Source organism: Selaginella moellendorffii, unplaced genomic scaffold (genome assembly GCF_000143415.4).
Source record: "Selaginella moellendorffii unplaced genomic scaffold, v1.0 SELMOscaffold_34, whole genome shotgun sequence".
In the NCBI taxonomy this organism is placed as follows: Eukaryota; Viridiplantae; Streptophyta; class Lycopodiopsida; order Selaginellales; family Selaginellaceae; genus Selaginella; species Selaginella moellendorffii.
Window position 1 is genome coordinate 927,948 of NW_003314295.1, and position 16,935 is coordinate 944,882.

At 46.6% G+C, this 16,935-nt stretch overlaps 4 protein-coding genes across 5 annotated transcripts; 2 read left to right on the plus strand and 2 right to left on the minus strand.

The window, feature by feature from the left end:
• Positions 1-8,002: 8,002 nt before the first annotated feature.
• Positions 8,003-10,678, plus strand: LOC9639195 (DELLA protein GAI). Its single transcript, XM_002977325.2, has one exon. It carries the CDS (start codon positions 8,615-8,617, stop codon positions 10,562-10,564), a length of 1,950 nt encoding a protein of 649 aa, XP_002977371.2. The 5' UTR covers positions 8,003-8,614; the 3' UTR covers positions 10,565-10,678.
• Positions 10,679-11,909: 1,231 nt separating this feature from the next.
• LOC9639196 (vegetative catalase) lies at positions 11,910-14,128 on the minus strand. Its single transcript, XM_024682304.1, has 7 exons — positions 13,849-14,128; positions 13,607-13,750; positions 13,228-13,546; positions 12,854-13,171; positions 12,588-12,800; positions 12,358-12,515; positions 11,910-12,288 (listed from the first exon to the last, which is right to left on the minus strand). The coding sequence occupies exons 1-7, from the start codon at positions 14,022-14,024 to the stop codon at positions 12,015-12,017; spliced, it is 1,602 nt and encodes a 533-aa protein (XP_024538072.1). The 5' UTR covers positions 14,025-14,128; the 3' UTR covers positions 11,910-12,014.
• A 109-nt stretch (positions 14,129-14,237) lies between these two features.
• Positions 14,238-15,884, plus strand: LOC112348909 (pentatricopeptide repeat-containing protein At4g02750-like). Its single transcript, XM_024682269.1, has one exon. It carries the CDS (start codon positions 14,238-14,240, stop codon positions 15,882-15,884), a length of 1,647 nt encoding a protein of 548 aa, XP_024538037.1.
• On the minus strand, positions 15,756-16,928 carry LOC9655764 (plastid-lipid-associated protein 6, chloroplastic). Of its 2 annotated transcripts, XM_002977492.2 has the most exons (5): positions 16,707-16,928; positions 16,403-16,636; positions 16,204-16,330; positions 15,942-16,149; positions 15,756-15,868 (listed from the first exon to the last, which is right to left on the minus strand). In XM_002977492.2, the coding sequence occupies exons 1-4, from the start codon at positions 16,893-16,895 to the stop codon at positions 15,944-15,946; spliced, it is 756 nt and encodes a 251-aa protein (XP_002977538.2). In that variant the 5' UTR covers positions 16,896-16,928; the 3' UTR covers positions 15,756-15,868; positions 15,942-15,943. The 2 variants fall into 2 exon arrangements, with proteins under 2 accessions (XP_002977538.2, XP_024538074.1); XM_024682306.1 differs by having other exon boundaries at positions 15,784-16,149; positions 16,707-16,910.
• Between the last annotated feature and the right edge of the window lie 7 nt (positions 16,929-16,935).

Consider the following 16,935-nt stretch of genomic DNA (forward strand, 5'->3'; position numbering starts at 1 on the left):
GTAAGGTGCAGTATCTCGGTCATTTTGTGGATCATCTTTCCGATCGCACTATACCATTGCGAGCGTTGCTGAAGTCATCAACGTCATCTTTCATCTGGTCTCCCGATTGTGAGCGGGCATTCGTGAATCTCAAAGAGCTATTGACGACTCTTCCGGTTTTAGCATATCCTGACTACACTCGACCTTTTATTTTGCGCGTGGATGCTTCTGACATTGGTCTTGGAGGTGTGTTGATGCAAGAGAGCTCGAATGTGCCTGGTCAGCGCCATCCCATTGCATACATAAGCCGTACATTACAACTAGCGGAGATGAACTACTCCACGACGGAGAAAGAGTGTTTAGCAGCAGTCTGGGGTTTCGAGAAACTTCATGCATATCTACATGGTTCTCGGACGTTACTTGAAGGTGACCATGCTGCTGTTACTTCATTATTGAAGCGGAAGAACCTGGTTGGTCGTACGGCTCGATGGGCTTTGAAGCTTCAGATATATGATTTTGATGTTGTTCATCACCCAGGGAGTTCTATGGCTGATGCTGATGCCCTTTCTCGAGCTCCTCTTCCTTCTCCACTCACTTCTCATGTTTCTGACGAACCTGTTGTTCCAGCATCTATGGATTTTCTAGATGAGGATTCTGTGCCGTCGGCGGTTGCTGTCCTTGACGTTCAGTGTCCACAGGGCGTAGAGCAAGATCTACCTTCTCTGGATGAGGTTCGCGAGGCTCAAAAGATTGAGCCGTGGATTCGAAGGCTTCGAGATGGGTTTGAGAATCCTGCATCACTTGCTGATGACTTGCCTTTTCGGCATTTACATTCTCAATATTGCCTTGAAGATGGCCTTCTTTATTTTGTGGGGACGGATCCTGATGATCATTTACGGCTGGTGGTGCCTTCGGTGTTTATTCCGCGGTTTCTCCATGCCTACCATGATTCTCCTATTCTAGGTGGGCATATGGGACACCGTCGTGTCACCGAGAAGCTGCGCAGATCTTTCTATTGGCCAGAGATGCGACGTGATATTATCCGGTATGTGCGTAGCTGCGTTTGGTGCCAAGCTCGTAATACTCCCCCTTGTGCTGCGGAAGGACGGTTGGAGTCAATTGCAGTTTCTCGTCCGTTTGAGTTGGTGGCGTTTGATCTTATGGGACCTTTTCCGCGATCGACTGCTGGCAATGAGTATGTTATTATTGCTTCTGACTACTTGACTCGATGGGTGGAAGTTGGTGCTCTTGCTAGTGCCTCTGCAACTGCTGTTGGATACTTCCTCCTCAATCGAGTGGTGTTCCAGCATTCTTGTCCAGAGCGGATTCTTTCGGATAATGGTCCTGCATTTATGGCTGAGGTATTTCATGTTTTGACATCTCGGTTGGGGATACGCCACACTTTTACGAGTGCTTATCATCCACAATCAGACGGTCTGGTGGAACGGCTCGTTCGGACATTCAAAGGGATGATTGCGAAGTATGTGAACTTTCAACATTCGGATTGGGATGGTTATTTGCCATCTCTTCGGTATGCTTATGTCACAGGGGTGCAGAGTTCTGCTGGTGCTTCACCATATAAACTTCTATATGGTCATGATCCAATATTACCAACAGAGCTGGGTTTACCTTCGCGATTGCCACGAGCTCCTGATGCTAGGTCATGGGATCAATATTTGACAAGCATTCTTCCACTTGTCCAAGCAGAGTCTGCTGAACACTTAGGCCGCGTACAAGTGGGACAACAACGGCGCTACAATTCCCATCATCATCAACGGATGATTTGGTGTTAGTCCATTTTCCCCATCTTACGGTACGTGGTTTATCTAAGGGGCTCCTTGCGCAGTGGAAAGGACCGTATCGAGTGTTGCGGCAAGTTGGACCACAAGTTTATGAGGTTCGGCATGACGTTCAGCAGGCCGATCCTCCAGAGATTGTGCATGTGCAGCGGTTAAAACGTTTCATACAAAGGGATCAGGAGCAGTTAATACCGTCTACAGATCCACCAATGCCTCCTCCTGATGTTCCTCCAGATCCTGGCCCATCTACAAGAGAACCCTAATGGCCTTCCATTATTCCGAGAGGAGGGGATGATGTGAGGGCCAAGTGTACGGCTACGATGCCGTATACTAATATTAGCGTAGTGGATTTTGGTAGCCGTCGGATTGGTTTCAATCCGGACCACTCGCTCCTGTATATAAGCTATATGCACATTTCTGTATTCCTTTTCCATATTCTATGCACTCACAGTACATAATTATAATATTTTAAAATTAATATAATAATAATAATTTATATAATACTTGAAACAAGAAATTGCAATTGACTCTAACAATTCTTTTATAGCACGAGGGGAAGTATTACAAGTTTGGCACCAAATGCAACTATGCATATACCAGATAACATCATATCATATCTCTAGCCAATAAAAAAACTTATATAGCTTCTCACTCATATAATAATATCCTATATACTCACCTAGAATAAAGAGTTATATTAAGTGTGGAGAAAGTATGAAATAAATATCAAAGGCATAAATTATCATTAGGATTATTCCCCACAAAATAAAAAAAGTTATCTTTAAAGTGATATTGAGAATGTAAATACCAAAATGGTAAATTATCAACAAGTGATGCAAAATTCTCAAACCCATCATAAAGCTTTCAAAACCATAAGTTAATTTTTTGAGCCTCATGAACCTTTAAAAGAAGGTAATATTTGCTCCGCACCTTGTGGATACTAAACATCAAATACAATGACCAATAAAGGCATAGAATCTTCGTCGAGAAAATCCACTGATACTAGAATATTAGGCTTATCATAAACATGAAAAGAGGGCAAAAAAGGGAGAAGAACTTGAGAAAGAGTATTAACATCAACCATAAAAATTTTTAAGCATTAAACAATTTTGAAATTATATATTTGAAGCTTGAAAATCTATCAAATAGTATGACCTACCAAATTCTTTCATAAGGTAACTACAATTTGATCACTTTTTAGTGATGGCTAAACACTATGCAAATATGCATAAAACTTCTCAAAACCCTAAATTACTATCAAACACTCTTCTGTTGTGGAGTAGTTTATATTTGTTGGTTGCAATATACAGCGAATATATATAATAGGATAATTGACTAGAGACACTCATGCTCTTTTGCATCAACATACCCTCAAAACCAATATCAAAATCATCCACACACAAAAAAGAGTATAGTTAAGATATACAAAAACTAAAGGAATTATCAATAACTCTTTGAGATTCACAAATGCTTATTCACAGTCTTCAAACCAAACAAAAGATGATATTGATGACTTTAACAATGCTCACAACAGTGCAATATGATCAAAAAGATGATTAACAAAATGACTAAGATATTGCACCTTGCTGAGGAAATATTGCACATCATTCACATATTTCAGAGTAAGAAACTTTAAAACCACCACAAATTTATCAAAATCAACTTGCAAAGCATTATGAGAAATGCAATACCCAAGATAAGTTATATCTTTGGACTTAAAGATATATTTCGACCACTTCAGCTTGAAATTAATTTCCCATAACCAATCCAACATCTTGAGGATAACCATGAAGTGGAACCTTAACCCTTGGATATATGGGCTAAAGGTAATGGAGTAGAACCCGAGTTCAAAGCTTTGGGCCACTGAATGAAGAGATAGAGCCAAACTCTTGAACATATAACCAAGGAATAAAGGAACGAAAGCATAGAATGATTCTTGAGTGTTTAACTCAAGGAGTGAATGAGTAAAAGCATTGAGCCACTCCGAAATATATAACCCAAGAAGTGAGGGACAAGAGCATGAAATGATGTTGCCCATTTAATATTTTAAAATAACTAATTTAAATTTTGCACAATAATTCCCAATAGATTCTAAATTAAGAAAAAGCTATAAATGTTCTAAATTTTCCAACATCCTAATACTAAGACTAGTATGCAAAATAGAGCCAAATGGAGTTTAACCCTATTTCAGCATATTGGTGGTCTAACACGAGGATATAAGTACTCCACTAATTAATATGGTATGAAACTTGGGCTTAGACTTAAACTAAATTATAAAAAACCAAAGAAAACGGTTCAACTATAAAAGGAAAAGGCCTATGAACAAAATAGCCCTTTTCTAATTGGTTAAGGGTTTTAAAATTGTTGGTATTAAATATTATTAAGTTTGAATAGTATTGGCTAGATCACTTCCCAGAAAATCTAAATTTAGGAGTTTACATTTGGTATTATAGAGGTTTGGAATTTGACTTTATTGGTTGGTTAGGGGAATTACCACATGTTGAGAATAATATCTAGCAAGTTTAGTTTGCCTCTAACTAGGCTCAACCTAAGAGGTAGGGTGTCAAAAGAGTTATAACTTTCATTCTGTGTACAAGGGCATAAACTTATAGGGAGGCACATAAAGATAATCTATAGGAGTTTAAATATAAAAAAAAGGGCCCATGCAGAATAATATACCCCTTTTTCCAATTGATTAAGAGTTTTAGAGTAGTTAGGGTTAAACATATTTAGGTTTGAATAATACTAGTTTGGGTGACTTCTTAAGAATTCCAAATTCAAGAGTTTACATGAACACATAATAAGAATAAGCACGCAACTAAAAGCTAAACTATGCCTCTACCTTCCATAATAGTCAATTGAACCAAATAGAACTAACACATGGGGAATGATAACAAGGGAATTATGTTTGACTAATTGCAGTCCTTATACTCTTCTGGTCAAGTACACATGTGAAGACTATTTTCTCAACTGGCATGGGTGAAGATTGAAAAAGGGTCTAGCAATATTAATCTCCTACCATTGTGGTAATAAGGAAAAAAAATCTAAAAACACTTATTGGCATGTAATTGTTGTCCTTATACTCTTTTGGCTAAGTGCATATGCGAAAACTAATTTCTCAACTAGCATGGGTGGAGAATGAAAATTGGTATAACAATATCAATCTATTGCCGTTGTGGCACTAAGAAAAAAATATCTAAAAGCATTTACCGATACATAACTTTTGATACCTATAGTCATATACATGATAACTAGAAAGTCACTATCTTGGCCCTCACAACTAAAGTATTGCTCAAACCAAATAACATCACCAAAAACTCATATAAATAAAATGGTATACTAAAAGCAATTTTGGGAATTATTTAGCTACAACCACATAGCATCAAGCAACTACACCAATTTCTACTCTAAAGTCAAATAAGGAGGAGGTATAAATATAAACAAAAAGACGAAAAGCAAAAGAGAAAAAATGGAAAAAGCTAAAAGATATCTAAATAATGCAAAAAGCTAAATTTAAACCAAAATCACAAATTTAAACACTCCTGAAGGACAATCAAAACTACTCCAGATTAACCCAAAAACCCTAGTTTATATATAAGAGTGATTTAAAACAAATCCAATAGCTATCAAAATCCCTGCTAATATACGGCTGTACACTTATTAATTTACAAGTTACTTTTATTAGATTGTTATGTAGGACATGAAATTCAAATTAAAAATTAAAAATCTAAATATTATTTCTTTGTATGTTATAAATCTTCAATCTAAATAAATTAAAAACATATTTATCTCCTTATGAAGAACTGTTCAAAAGCTGAATCAAGACCCGTTTCGAAAAACTATCTCATTATAATTACCACTTTCATCCTTATTCTGGCACCATTGGAGAAGGAGACTCTTCCACTTTCAACCTTATTCTGGCAGCATTGGAGAAGGAGACTCTTCCACGTGGTGCTTGTTGATGCCATGGCCTTCTGCTTCATTGTTGTTCTATCCACAGCCATATGTCTGAAGATAGATAACTTAAGCTTGCCAAAATTGCATAGAGATAAAAACAAAGTTCAAACTAAAATTAAAAACAAAAAAGAAAGAGAAAAGGAATTAAAGCAAACAAAAAAGGTGGATATTTGTTTTCTTTCTCTCTAGCGGGGGGATCTCTATGGCCTGGCAACGAACGAAACATCTGTGGGCATATATCGCAGTGTACCTTCTGATGTGTATTGCCAATTTTGTTGGCATTGCTGGAGACTGGCCCGGACTTGACATTGATCAAACCACCTCGGCCTTTAATTTTTTGTTTGCGAGTAGAAGGCTGGATTGGCATGTTTCCCAAACGCCAAGTCCCGGGGACGTGCCTCAACACAGTTCCTTCCTTTGATCACCAAGTGGAGGCCCATGGCAAGATTTTCCTCTAGATATTAATATTATAGTCTGGTGCTTGTTTTCTTTCACAAGGAAGCAATTTTGCATATTTTGTATTTAATAATACTAAGTATTTTTCTTGTGGAGACAAATGCGGTCGTTTGTCACTGCCAGGGAGCGCTGGAAATATTCCATCCCCAAAAGTTTCAGTCGTGGTCAGACGGAACAAGCAACCCAGAGGACGATTTCTAAGATTCCTTTGCGACCCGACAATATGCGCCTCTCGGGGACGATAGACACAATGCGATTAGCTTGTTTCTTTTAATATGGTTTCGTGGAGAGAGTCAAGGTTGGAAGCAAAACATGGGAGGATCTCTATGGAATCTGCCAGACGATTGCAAATATTTTTAAAACTATCAACGGGGATCATCGATCGCTCTGCCTTTACGTTGACATTGTCTAAAAGTGTAATCGCACAAAATCCATGCACAGCGCGTGCACTACACTCCACACACATCGCTTAACAGGGCTCTGGATAGACGAGTTCGTTAATCTATAGCACCAACAACAGTTAAGAGAAGCTTCCCATATTATTCTTCCAGAGCATCCAAAGCTCACTCATCATGTAACAGGATGCAAGAACTTTAGGGTTCTTCGCAGCCAGCCATACTTTTTGGAGGTAAGTTTGCCTGCCACCTTACGCACGAGTTGTGTAAAATCTATATTCCCATCGATCGTGGAAGAGGTTCCCCACAGAAACAACTGCTGGTTTGCGTGGGATTCCTCTGAGAAAGCTATTGAAGAGGAATATAAAGTGGGGCTGGCTGGCCATCACTGGAGTGGTGAGCATCATCAAACTCACTATAAGGTGTGAATTTCAATCAATCAGGCACATATATATTTATATCTATCGCGCCAAAGAGAAAAGAGTCCTAGAGAATGCTGTCTATCATGAACAATCTCTCCACAAGAGGGAAAAGGAAAGCATGGCAGGCAAAACATCCTCCAGAAACTCGAAAGAGAGGAGGGCAAGAAAGATGCCCTCCATTTATGTGGCGCACCCAAGAAAAAACGCAACGTATCAAAAGTTCCCGGTGTAGATCATGCGTTGGATGGCCGCCATTGCGAAGTCAATGGGAGGAAGCTGAAGAAGAAGAAGAAGAAGAAGGGGAGAATCTACGGGAGGGAAGCATCTCCTGACCGCGTCCTTTGAATGTTCAAACAGGAAAAAACGAGAAAAAATCCACGCGAGTTTTGCTGGTTTCTCTCTGTTTGTTTGTTTTGGTTTGATCGATAAGCATTGCTTTGTTGATGTCCCCAAAGATGAGTAGTGTAATCCTGATTCCCATATATTCCCAGTGTTATAGAAATGGCGATAGCCTTGTTTTGATTGATCATCTTGATTTCTTACTGTTGCCTCTCCATTGTTTATGGTGTGTGTCTTTGGTTGGTGTGATCGATCAATCGCGCAGCAACGACAAACGATGTTCCAGCCAGCATGCCCCTGTGAGGAAATTGGAGAAGCATCCAAATAATAGATTCCGCCACCCAAAACAAGGCTGCACATTGTCCCGTTGTCGTTTGATTCCTGCTTAGAGGCAATCACGTATTCAAGAAGCGCGGGGTATCAAAGATTCTAAAGAAATAATGGATGCCAACAACAACGGGTTGGAAAAAAGAATTCCATGCAATCAGTCGCGAAAATCAAACGCAAGACGACGCGCTCAAGGGCTTTGTCACGTTGCTCCGCAATTTTCCACTGCCATACAAAAACGCCATCAATCCTCTTGACTTAGAGCAAAAATATATCAAGTTCTTCATTCTTTGCTGGCAACCATGGAATGCAAGATCGGAAGAAGCAAAAGCACTGGTAACTTGGTGAATTTACCCTAACAGGAAAGGTGGTGGAGCAAAGAATGCTTAGAAAAGAGGAAGATGCCTCTCCCTGGGTTGATATCCCCAATGCGCTTTCTTTGCTTGGAATTCTCCTGAGAGTGGCAGACCAAATATAAAATAGGACCCCACAAACCAAGTAGAGCACATAAGCCTCTCTAAGCAAAGCGCGGAGCAAGGCAAGGCATCCAAGGGGGCATCTTTCCTGGCTTTAGATTTCTTGGACGACGGATCGATACACCCCAAAATTCCCTTGCCAGTTGCATCGCATCACTAGTCCTGGTGAAAGAAAGAGGGAATAATCACCTGGAGCAAGAGGGCACCTTCTTTCTCTTTTCTTTCTAATCTCTGTGGAGAGATTACCAAAGATTCCTTCTCCTCCTTCCTATACTCCCACTCCTTATATAATTGGAGGGAGAGATTTGGAGAAATTGTCAACCGCAAAGCCACTCTTTCTTCTTTCCCTCATCGCTGCGCGGCGCGCTCTCTTTGTTTTATATTTCTCGCTGGAGGGGGCGTGGATGGATTCACTTTTTAGATAGTTCCAGAAGAAGAAGAAGAAGATCCCAGGCAAGAAAATTATGCTCGATGGCTACTCCAAGGAGGGAGTGATTGTCGGGCAGAATTGGGGATCGTCCTCCTCGATCATCATCGACGACACCGAGGAGGAAGATCGCAGCAACCAGCAGGCCAAGCGATCGGCGATGGTGGACATGATCCAGGCGGCTCACCAGGCCCATCCCTCCCAGCTCGGTGGATCTTACAGTGGCTTCTTCCATCCCGGCTCGGGAGGAGGAGGAGGGGGTGACGAATTCGATCGTCGCAGCGCGGGTTACATACCTTCGCAGTGGCCGAATCCCTTTCTCAAGTACTACCACACCAATTCCAGGGAAGGGGAAGGAACAGAGAAGCCATTGGATGATCTTGCCAGCAGTAAGATCCATGTCTTCCAGCGGGAGATCGAGATTTCCAGCGCCACCAGCGCGCCCGATCTCAAGATCCTCTTCCCCAAGTCGTCATCCTTGGTTCGCCACCACGAAAGGAAGAAGAAGAAGAGGCTCGTCGATGGCGACGATGATCCCGATCTCCTGAGCTTGCGCCCGCCCAATTCCGCCCACTCGGACACCACCACCACCACCACCGCCACCAACGCTAGCAGCTCGCCCGATCGCGAGAGCTCCATCATCGCCCACAACCAGAGCCTCTTCCACAAGCCCGCCCAGGTGGAGCTCCCGCGACCAAATCACATCGATCTCCCGCGATTGGATCCTCCGGGACACCACCAGGCGCTGGGATTGGAGCTCCTCAACGTGCTCCTCGAGTGCGCCCAGGCCGTGCATCGCCAAGACCTAGACTCCGCCACCACCCTCCTCGCCCAGCTCAAGCACGGCGCCTCCGTCTATGGCGACTCAATGCAGCGCCTCACCGCCCACTTCGCCGAGGGCCTGGCGACGCGGATCCTCCACCACCGCCACTCCGCCACCGCCGCGCAGCTCCTCCCGCCCGCCAAGCTCGACCTCCTCCACAGCCTCATCCTCCACCGCCCCGCCGCCAGCCCCGCCGCCGCGGACGATCACCTGGCCGCCTTCACGGCGCTCTACAAGGTGTCGCCCTTCTTCAAGCTCGCCCACTTCACGGCCAACCAGGCGATCGTGGAGGCGGTGGCCGGGCGCGCTAGGGTTCATGTCATCGACCTCGACATCCTCCAGGGATTCCAGTGGCCGAGCTTCATCCAGGCGCTGGCCAGCCGCTCCGGAGGCCCGCCATCGCTGCTCACGCTCACGGGCATCGGATCCAGCGCGGAATCGCTGCGCGACACGGGCAATCGCCTCTCGAGCTTCGCCGCCATGTTTGGCGTGCCCTTTCGATTCCAGCCCCTGGTGGTGGGCAGCCTCGAGGAGCTGGATTTGGGGGCGAGGATCGAACCCCGGACCGGCAATGGCGAGGTCGACGATATGGAGGAGGAGGAGGACGAGGAGGAGGAGGCGGTGGCCGTGAATGCCGTGTTCCAGCTCCACCGGTTGCTCAATGCGCCGCGGGAATCGCGCAAGCTGGAGCGATTCCTGGCGGGGCTGCGGCGGATCCGTCCCGCGGCGGTGACCGTCGTGGAGCAGGAGGCGGCGCACAACGCCCCGGACTTCATCGCGCGCTTCGTGGAGGCGCTCCACTACTACGCCGCGGTGTTCGATTCGCTGGACGCGTCGCTGCCGCAGCGCGACGAGGAGAGGGTCCGGATCGAGCAGGTGATGTTCGCGGCGCAGATCAAGAACATCGTGTCGTGCGAGGGGGCGGAGCGGATCGAGCGGCACGAGAAGATGGGGTTTTGGGCGGGCAAGATGGGCGAGTGTGGCTTCGCGCAGGCGCCCATGAGCTCGCACTCGGTGAGCCAGGCCAAACTGCTCCTCCAGCTCTGCCCCTGCGATGGATACCGGGTGGTGGAATCGCCGTGCGAGGGGTGGCCGGTGGGATCGATCTCTCTCGGCTGGCAGCAGCGATTGCTCCTCACAGCCTCGACGTGGGGTTGCGCTTGAGAGCCACGATCGAGAGATCTATTTTCGATCGATCGAGTGGTATAGCGAGCAGAGTATCGTCAAGAAACGCAGAATTTCTTGGAAGAGTTTTGGAGAGGAGGGGGTTTTGGGAGAATCTACACAGTACATAAAAGAAAGATGTTTATAGAGAGGATGGAGAATTCAATTCGAGCACCTTTTCAGCAAACATCTCGGAGCTTGCTAGCTCAAGAACTATTCAAATTTGGACCGTTGGATTGGGATGGCTGGAGCCGTCGGATCCGCCTTCGTCCTCTAGCGCGGAAGGGCAAATTCCTCCCGTCGATCTGGGTCAAGACGTCGAAGTGCCTGAATCCGATGTGACGCGCGCCCGCCAGCGCGATCGCCCAGGACCACAGTAGCTCCTCCAAATCTGATGCCTGCTCCCTCCACCACGACCGAAGATGCGTCCCCTGTTTTTAGGGTTCTTCGCAGGAGAGCCGTCCCTTTCCCCGATTTCTTTCACATTCTTTTCTCTCCGGAGCGAATCTCTCCCGGGGCAGACGACCACATGTTTACGTATGCGCGGATTCGACTCTAAAGTTCTCTGTTCTTTAGCTGGGGATTGATTTTTTCTCGATTGTGCCAAGTTTGTAAGGGACAAGCTTTGCTGATCTTCGCGAACAAACAAAAAATGGGACGATGGAGAGATTGAGGAGGAGGAAGAAGAAACCTTTTTTTTATCCTTGTGTGCTCCCCCACTCGCTCGCTCGCGCGATTGCGCAAGGCAGAAGATTCCCCTTCTAATGGGATCTGTGATGATTTGGAGAGAGCGGCCATGATTCGGAATAAAAAGTGTTGGCAGCAAGAAAAAGAGGAGGAAATCAGAAGAATTCCAATTTCCCATGATACCTTGATTCGCTGCCGCACCCATTGTGGAAAGGGCTGCTGCATTACAGTCAACTTCGCAAAAATACGGCAACAGGGAAAATTCCCAAGGAAAAGAAAAGGTGGTGGATTCCGAGTCAAGTAGCTTGTATGTGATACCCTTTTTCTGGCACCTTGACAATTGTACGGAAGTGGACACAGGAGAACAAAGAAAGGCAAAGGCCTCGAATTTCCACGCTTTGTTGTTGGTGTTGGTGTTGCAAAAGTTGCTGGGTCCATCCAATGGTTTTCACGAGGAGAATTTTTCCATTCTTTTTAGTGGCAGCTGCGGCAAGGAGTGCCGCCATTTGGCTCCTTGAAGAATCCAGATCCCAAGTTGTCTCCACTTCTGGAACTGTTCCCTCTTTGTCAAGAGATTTGCCAACTTTTTTATTGCTTTGATACTTTTTTGCTTGTGCTGTGCCAATATCATTGAGGCATTGCCTTCCGTACGCTCTAGTGCTAGAAATGGATGGATATCTCTTTTTCTTTTCTTTTAGCTGGAAGATGGAAGATATAGACTGATGATCGAGAGATTCCACGTAAAAAAAACTCAAGCTTTCTTCTAGGCGATCATGGTATACGGCTCCGGCGACTTCTTCTTCTCCGCGAGCTTCTTCTCGATCCTGGACGCGAGATCCCCGTCGCATTTCCGGAAGAGACCCATTTGACGCTCTTGGATGAACTCGGCGGCTCCGCGGATGTGGTTTGCGATGTTTGACACGGTTTGCTCCTTGTCTTCCTCGGACATGAGTTTCCAGAGCATACGGGGCTGCTCGTAGTCGTCCTGTTCTTCCCATTTTCTTGGAGGGAACCGGTCAACTGTTCCACCTTCATGCCTGCGTAGAAGAAGGAACAGGAATGTTAGAAGCTCCTTCCCGGAGATAGGAAACAAAAGCTTTGCTTACTCGTACGGGTGAACATCCGGCTGAGTCGGGTCGTTTCGAGGCAAGTTGTCGTACGAGTTCGGATAGTAATTGGGTTTGCTGCCGCCGTTGTCCGAGACAACCATCGCTCCATCTCGAGAATATGTCTGGACTTTCACAATGGGTTTGTTGATCGGAACCTGGATGGTGGTAGACACAAGCAGATCACATTTAGAATCTTTGGAAAAAGACATACGTTTATAAATTCTTACGTCGTGGAAGTTTGTCCCAATTCTGTATCGAGCAGCGTCGTCGTAAGCAAAGAGCCGGGACTGGAGTATACGGTCCGGGGAAGCCTCAATCCCAGGAACAAAGCTTCCTGGAGAGAATGCCGCTTGCTCCACTTCCGCGTGATAGTTTTCGACATTTCTATCGAGAACGAGCCTGCCAACTTCCATGAGGGGATAATCCTTGTGCAACCACACCTGAAATCCACGTCCTTGAAAAACAGAAGAAGAAGAAAACTTGTGTCACATACCTTTGTCAAGTCGAAAGGATCCCACTTATACTTTGGAGCGTCCTCCAGCGGCATGACTTGGACGCAGAACTTCCAGGCCGGGAAGTTCCCTTCCTCTATGCTAGTCAAGAGATCCTCGGTCGCGTAGTCTGGTTTAGACCCCGAGAGACTCACGGCCTCTTCGTGGGTCAAGTTTTTGATGCCGTGCTCCGTGACGAGATGGAACTTCACCCAGTGAGCTTTCCCCTCCTTGTTGACCCACTTGAAAGTATGCGAGCCGTATCCGTTCATGTTTCTATACGTAGCCGGCACTCCTCGAGGCGAGAATGTGATCAAAAGCTTCACAAGGAGAATCGACAAAGTTGATCAAAGTTACGCAAAGAGTTCTAAGTTACCTGATGCATGGACTCGGGAACCAAGCTCAGAAAATCCCAGAACGCGTTTGGATCTTTGGCGTTGGTCTTGGGGTTCCTCTTTTGCGAGTGGACAAAGTCGGGAAACTTGAGAGGGTCCCGGACCCAGAAAACTGGCGTGTTATTCCCGGTCATGTCCCAGTTCCCTTCCTCGGTGTAAAACTTAACCGCGAAGCCTCGGACATCTCGCGCAAGGTCGGTGAATCCACGCTCGGCCGCCACGCTCGAGAACCTGGCGAAAACGGGGGTCCTCTTTCCGGGCTCGCTCAAGAACTTGGCCTTGCACAAGTTTGATACGTCCCTACAAATGGCATGGAGTCCGAAACGTAAAAGAAACAAGCGAGCCGAGTAGCAGACTTACTTTGTAACTTCGAAGTATCCGTGAGCTCCGGCACCTTTGGCATGGACGACGCGCTCGGGAACTCTCTCACGGTTGAGCCGTGCTTGCTTCTCAAACAAATGGACGTCTTCAAACAAAAGGTGTCCACTCTGTCCTATAGTTACACTAGAGGAACACAAAGAAAAACAAAGCTTTCGATCGAATCCAAGAAAAAAAAACCAAAGCTTTTGATCGAATCCAAGCTTTGGGAAGAACCACAGTACCTGTTGTTATCGTCCGAGACTGGAGCTCCGGCGAGCGTGGTGTGGAGAGGCTTGCCCGAGCTTCCAACTCGCACGCTAGCGCTCTTGCTGTTGCCATTCGAGGCCTTGGATCCACTCTCGGCGTCCATGGAGCTTCTCACCTTGAACACTATGGAGGAAGCGCCCAGCGAGGCCATTCTTTAAAATACCGTCGCTGGCGCCACGCTCTAAAGTACTATACACCGGCGCCGGACGTGGCGCCGCGAAGATGGCACAAATTGGCAGAGCCATGTCCTCACACTCGGAGTTCCATCGTCGCTACACCTAGCATTTGACAAGAAAACGAAAGCTGGGGTTAGACCTAGAAAGTGATCGTGATGATCCCGCGAAGTTTCTAATCCAAATGCTTCATGAGATGCCTGGCATCCATCGCCGATCGCCCAGCAGACAAGATCACCCGCATTGCGCGATTCGATGACTTGGGCTTGGGTTCCAAGAACAAGGATTACTTGGCGTGGGACGCGATGCTCATTGACTATGCCAGCTACCGGCACTGCGAGGAGGCCAAGGCGGCGTTTGATTCCATGCCGGCGCACACTCTAGTCTCTTGGAACGTTCTTCTCAATGCGTTTGGGCGATCTGAGCTCGTCGATAGAGCAAAAGAAGTCTTCTATTCAATGCCGCGGAGAGATCTGGTGACCTGGAACTCCATGCTCACGGCATATGCCCACAATGGGCATTTGGAGCTCGCAAAGATTTTGTTTGACCAGATGCCGCTGAGAACACTCGTCTCCTGGACAGTCCTTTTGGTGGCGTTTGCAAGCTCTTCTTTTGCAGATGAAGCAGAGAGGATCTTTACTCAAATGCCGGAGAGAGATCTGGTTTGCTTCAATGCGATGCTCGCGCAATACGCCAAGCTTGGGCGAATCGATCAAGTCAAGAGCTTGTTTCATGCAATGCCCGCCCGATGTTTACTCTCATACACAGCGCTCCTAACTTGCTACGCACAAAGCCTCAAGCTGGGAGACGTTAATCTTGTTCTAAGCTCCATGCCCGAGACCGATGTAATTTCCTGGACCATTGCTCTGACAGCAAATGCCCAGGTAGGGCATCTGGAGAGCGCCAAGCACATCTTCAAAAGCATGCCCGCAAGGAGCTTGTTTGCGTGGGCGGTGATGATCAACGCTTACGGAAGCAACCTCTGTCTTTCAGAAGCTCAGGGTTTGTTTGATACGGCACCGTTTCTGAACCTTGTGCTTTGCAACTCAATTCTTGCAGCAAATGCCCGTTGTGGGCATCTTGAGCAAACGCAAGAAACCTTCAACCAGATGCCAGAGAAGGACATTATCTCGTGGAACACCCTCTTGGGCGCGTTTGTCCTGGCCGGAAGACCACGCGACGCCAGCGATCTCTTCTCCAGGATGGAATTCGCCGATGCCATCTCCTGGACACTAATGCTAGCTGCCGCCCCATCGATCGCCCACGCTGAGCTTCTCTTCGAGCAAATCCCGGAGAAGAGTAGCGCGTGCTGGGACGCCATGCTCTCGTCCTACGCTCGATCCGGCCGGCTGGAGCTCACCCGCAAGCTCTTCGATCGCCTGCCATCCAAGAGCGAGTTCTCGTGGAGCACCATCCTCAGCTCTTACAGCGCCAGCTCCGAACACCATCGCCAAACTTTCGAGCTCTTCGATCTGATGAAGATGGACCAGGAACCTTGCGAAGTTTGCTTCGTGTCGCTGCTCATCGCTTGCAGCCATGGAGGGAGCGTGGCCCGCGGCCGACACCACTTCGTCTTGATGGGATTCGACTATGGCCTCACTCCCACCAAGCAAAACTTTTGCTGCATGATTGATCTCCTGGCTCGAGCTGGGCATCTGGAGGACGCCAGAGATCTCGTCGACCATATGCCTTTCCGGCCGTGCTCTCTCGACTGGACTTGCTTGCTTGGAGCTTGGAGAACTTACAATGGTCCTGCCAATGCGAAAGAAGTCCTGGCATTCAATCCTTCTTCGCCATCTTCTTATTCTCTCGTTGCAAACATCTGTTCTTCGAGGTAAATGTGGCCGAAAACAACATCCCGGTCAGCGTTTTGTTCGTTATCACGTAGAACTTACCGCTAGAGCTTGACGAAGACTCGGAGTTCGCCTCTGTCTCCTCGAGTGATTCGGAAGTCATCATCCAGGTAACTCACGGTGAATAGTCCACTGGAAGATGAACGCAAGAAGTCTGGTAACCTCGGAAGGTCGAGCGGTGGCAGCTCGCTTAGAACTCCCAAGCCTTTGATGGATGTTTTGTCAAAGATGATCTTCACGCTTGCTCCGCCTACATATATAACTATGTTGCATCGAACCATCAGATGGATTAAGCTAAGCAAACCTGGAAGCTCAAAGGTATGAGCTAGTGTGGCTCTCGTCTCCAGTGGTGGCAAGGGCCAAGGTGTTGGGGCCCGAAACTCAACAATGTTGTCGAACTCGCGGCTTAATACATCGATTCTTTGGTACACCTTGTGAGCAAAAAAAAAAAACAAAGTAAAAAACTTTCACCAAAGAGATTCAAAGAGAAACTAAAAGAGTACCGGACCAAGTGTCAGAGGAAATCTCGCCGCTCGAGGCCCAGGCCTGCTGCCTCCCAGATTTCCGGAAGCAAAGGCACTGCTATAGACAAGCCTCCATTTCCCTTGCAACTTATCAAGATCACGAGGCAGCTCAATTTTATCCCCAGCGTCCTCGAGTCTCTTGGAAGCAAGGTCGGCAGCTTCAACATCATCGTCACTTGCGAAAATGCCTCTGTCCAACCCGGCAACCACACTCTGTGAAGAGGAAATTCGTTAGCAAAGAAAGAAAAAGAGAGTAAAATTTCTAGATAAAGGGACAACTTACCAGGAGGTCAGCCTTCAGTGCTTTGGCTTCGAGAGAGGAAGAGGGCGAATTGACATCCGTTGCTGCTGCTGCTGAAAAGCATATCAGATTTTCTCTTGCTGTATGCTTGTTCGATTTTCTTCTGCTGGACAAGTGTGAGCGATGATGATGCCATCGAGGCAGTGAATGAATGAATGCAACTGTAGTCATCGAACCTAAGTGTAAGACGAACACCGACCAAAGTACAGCA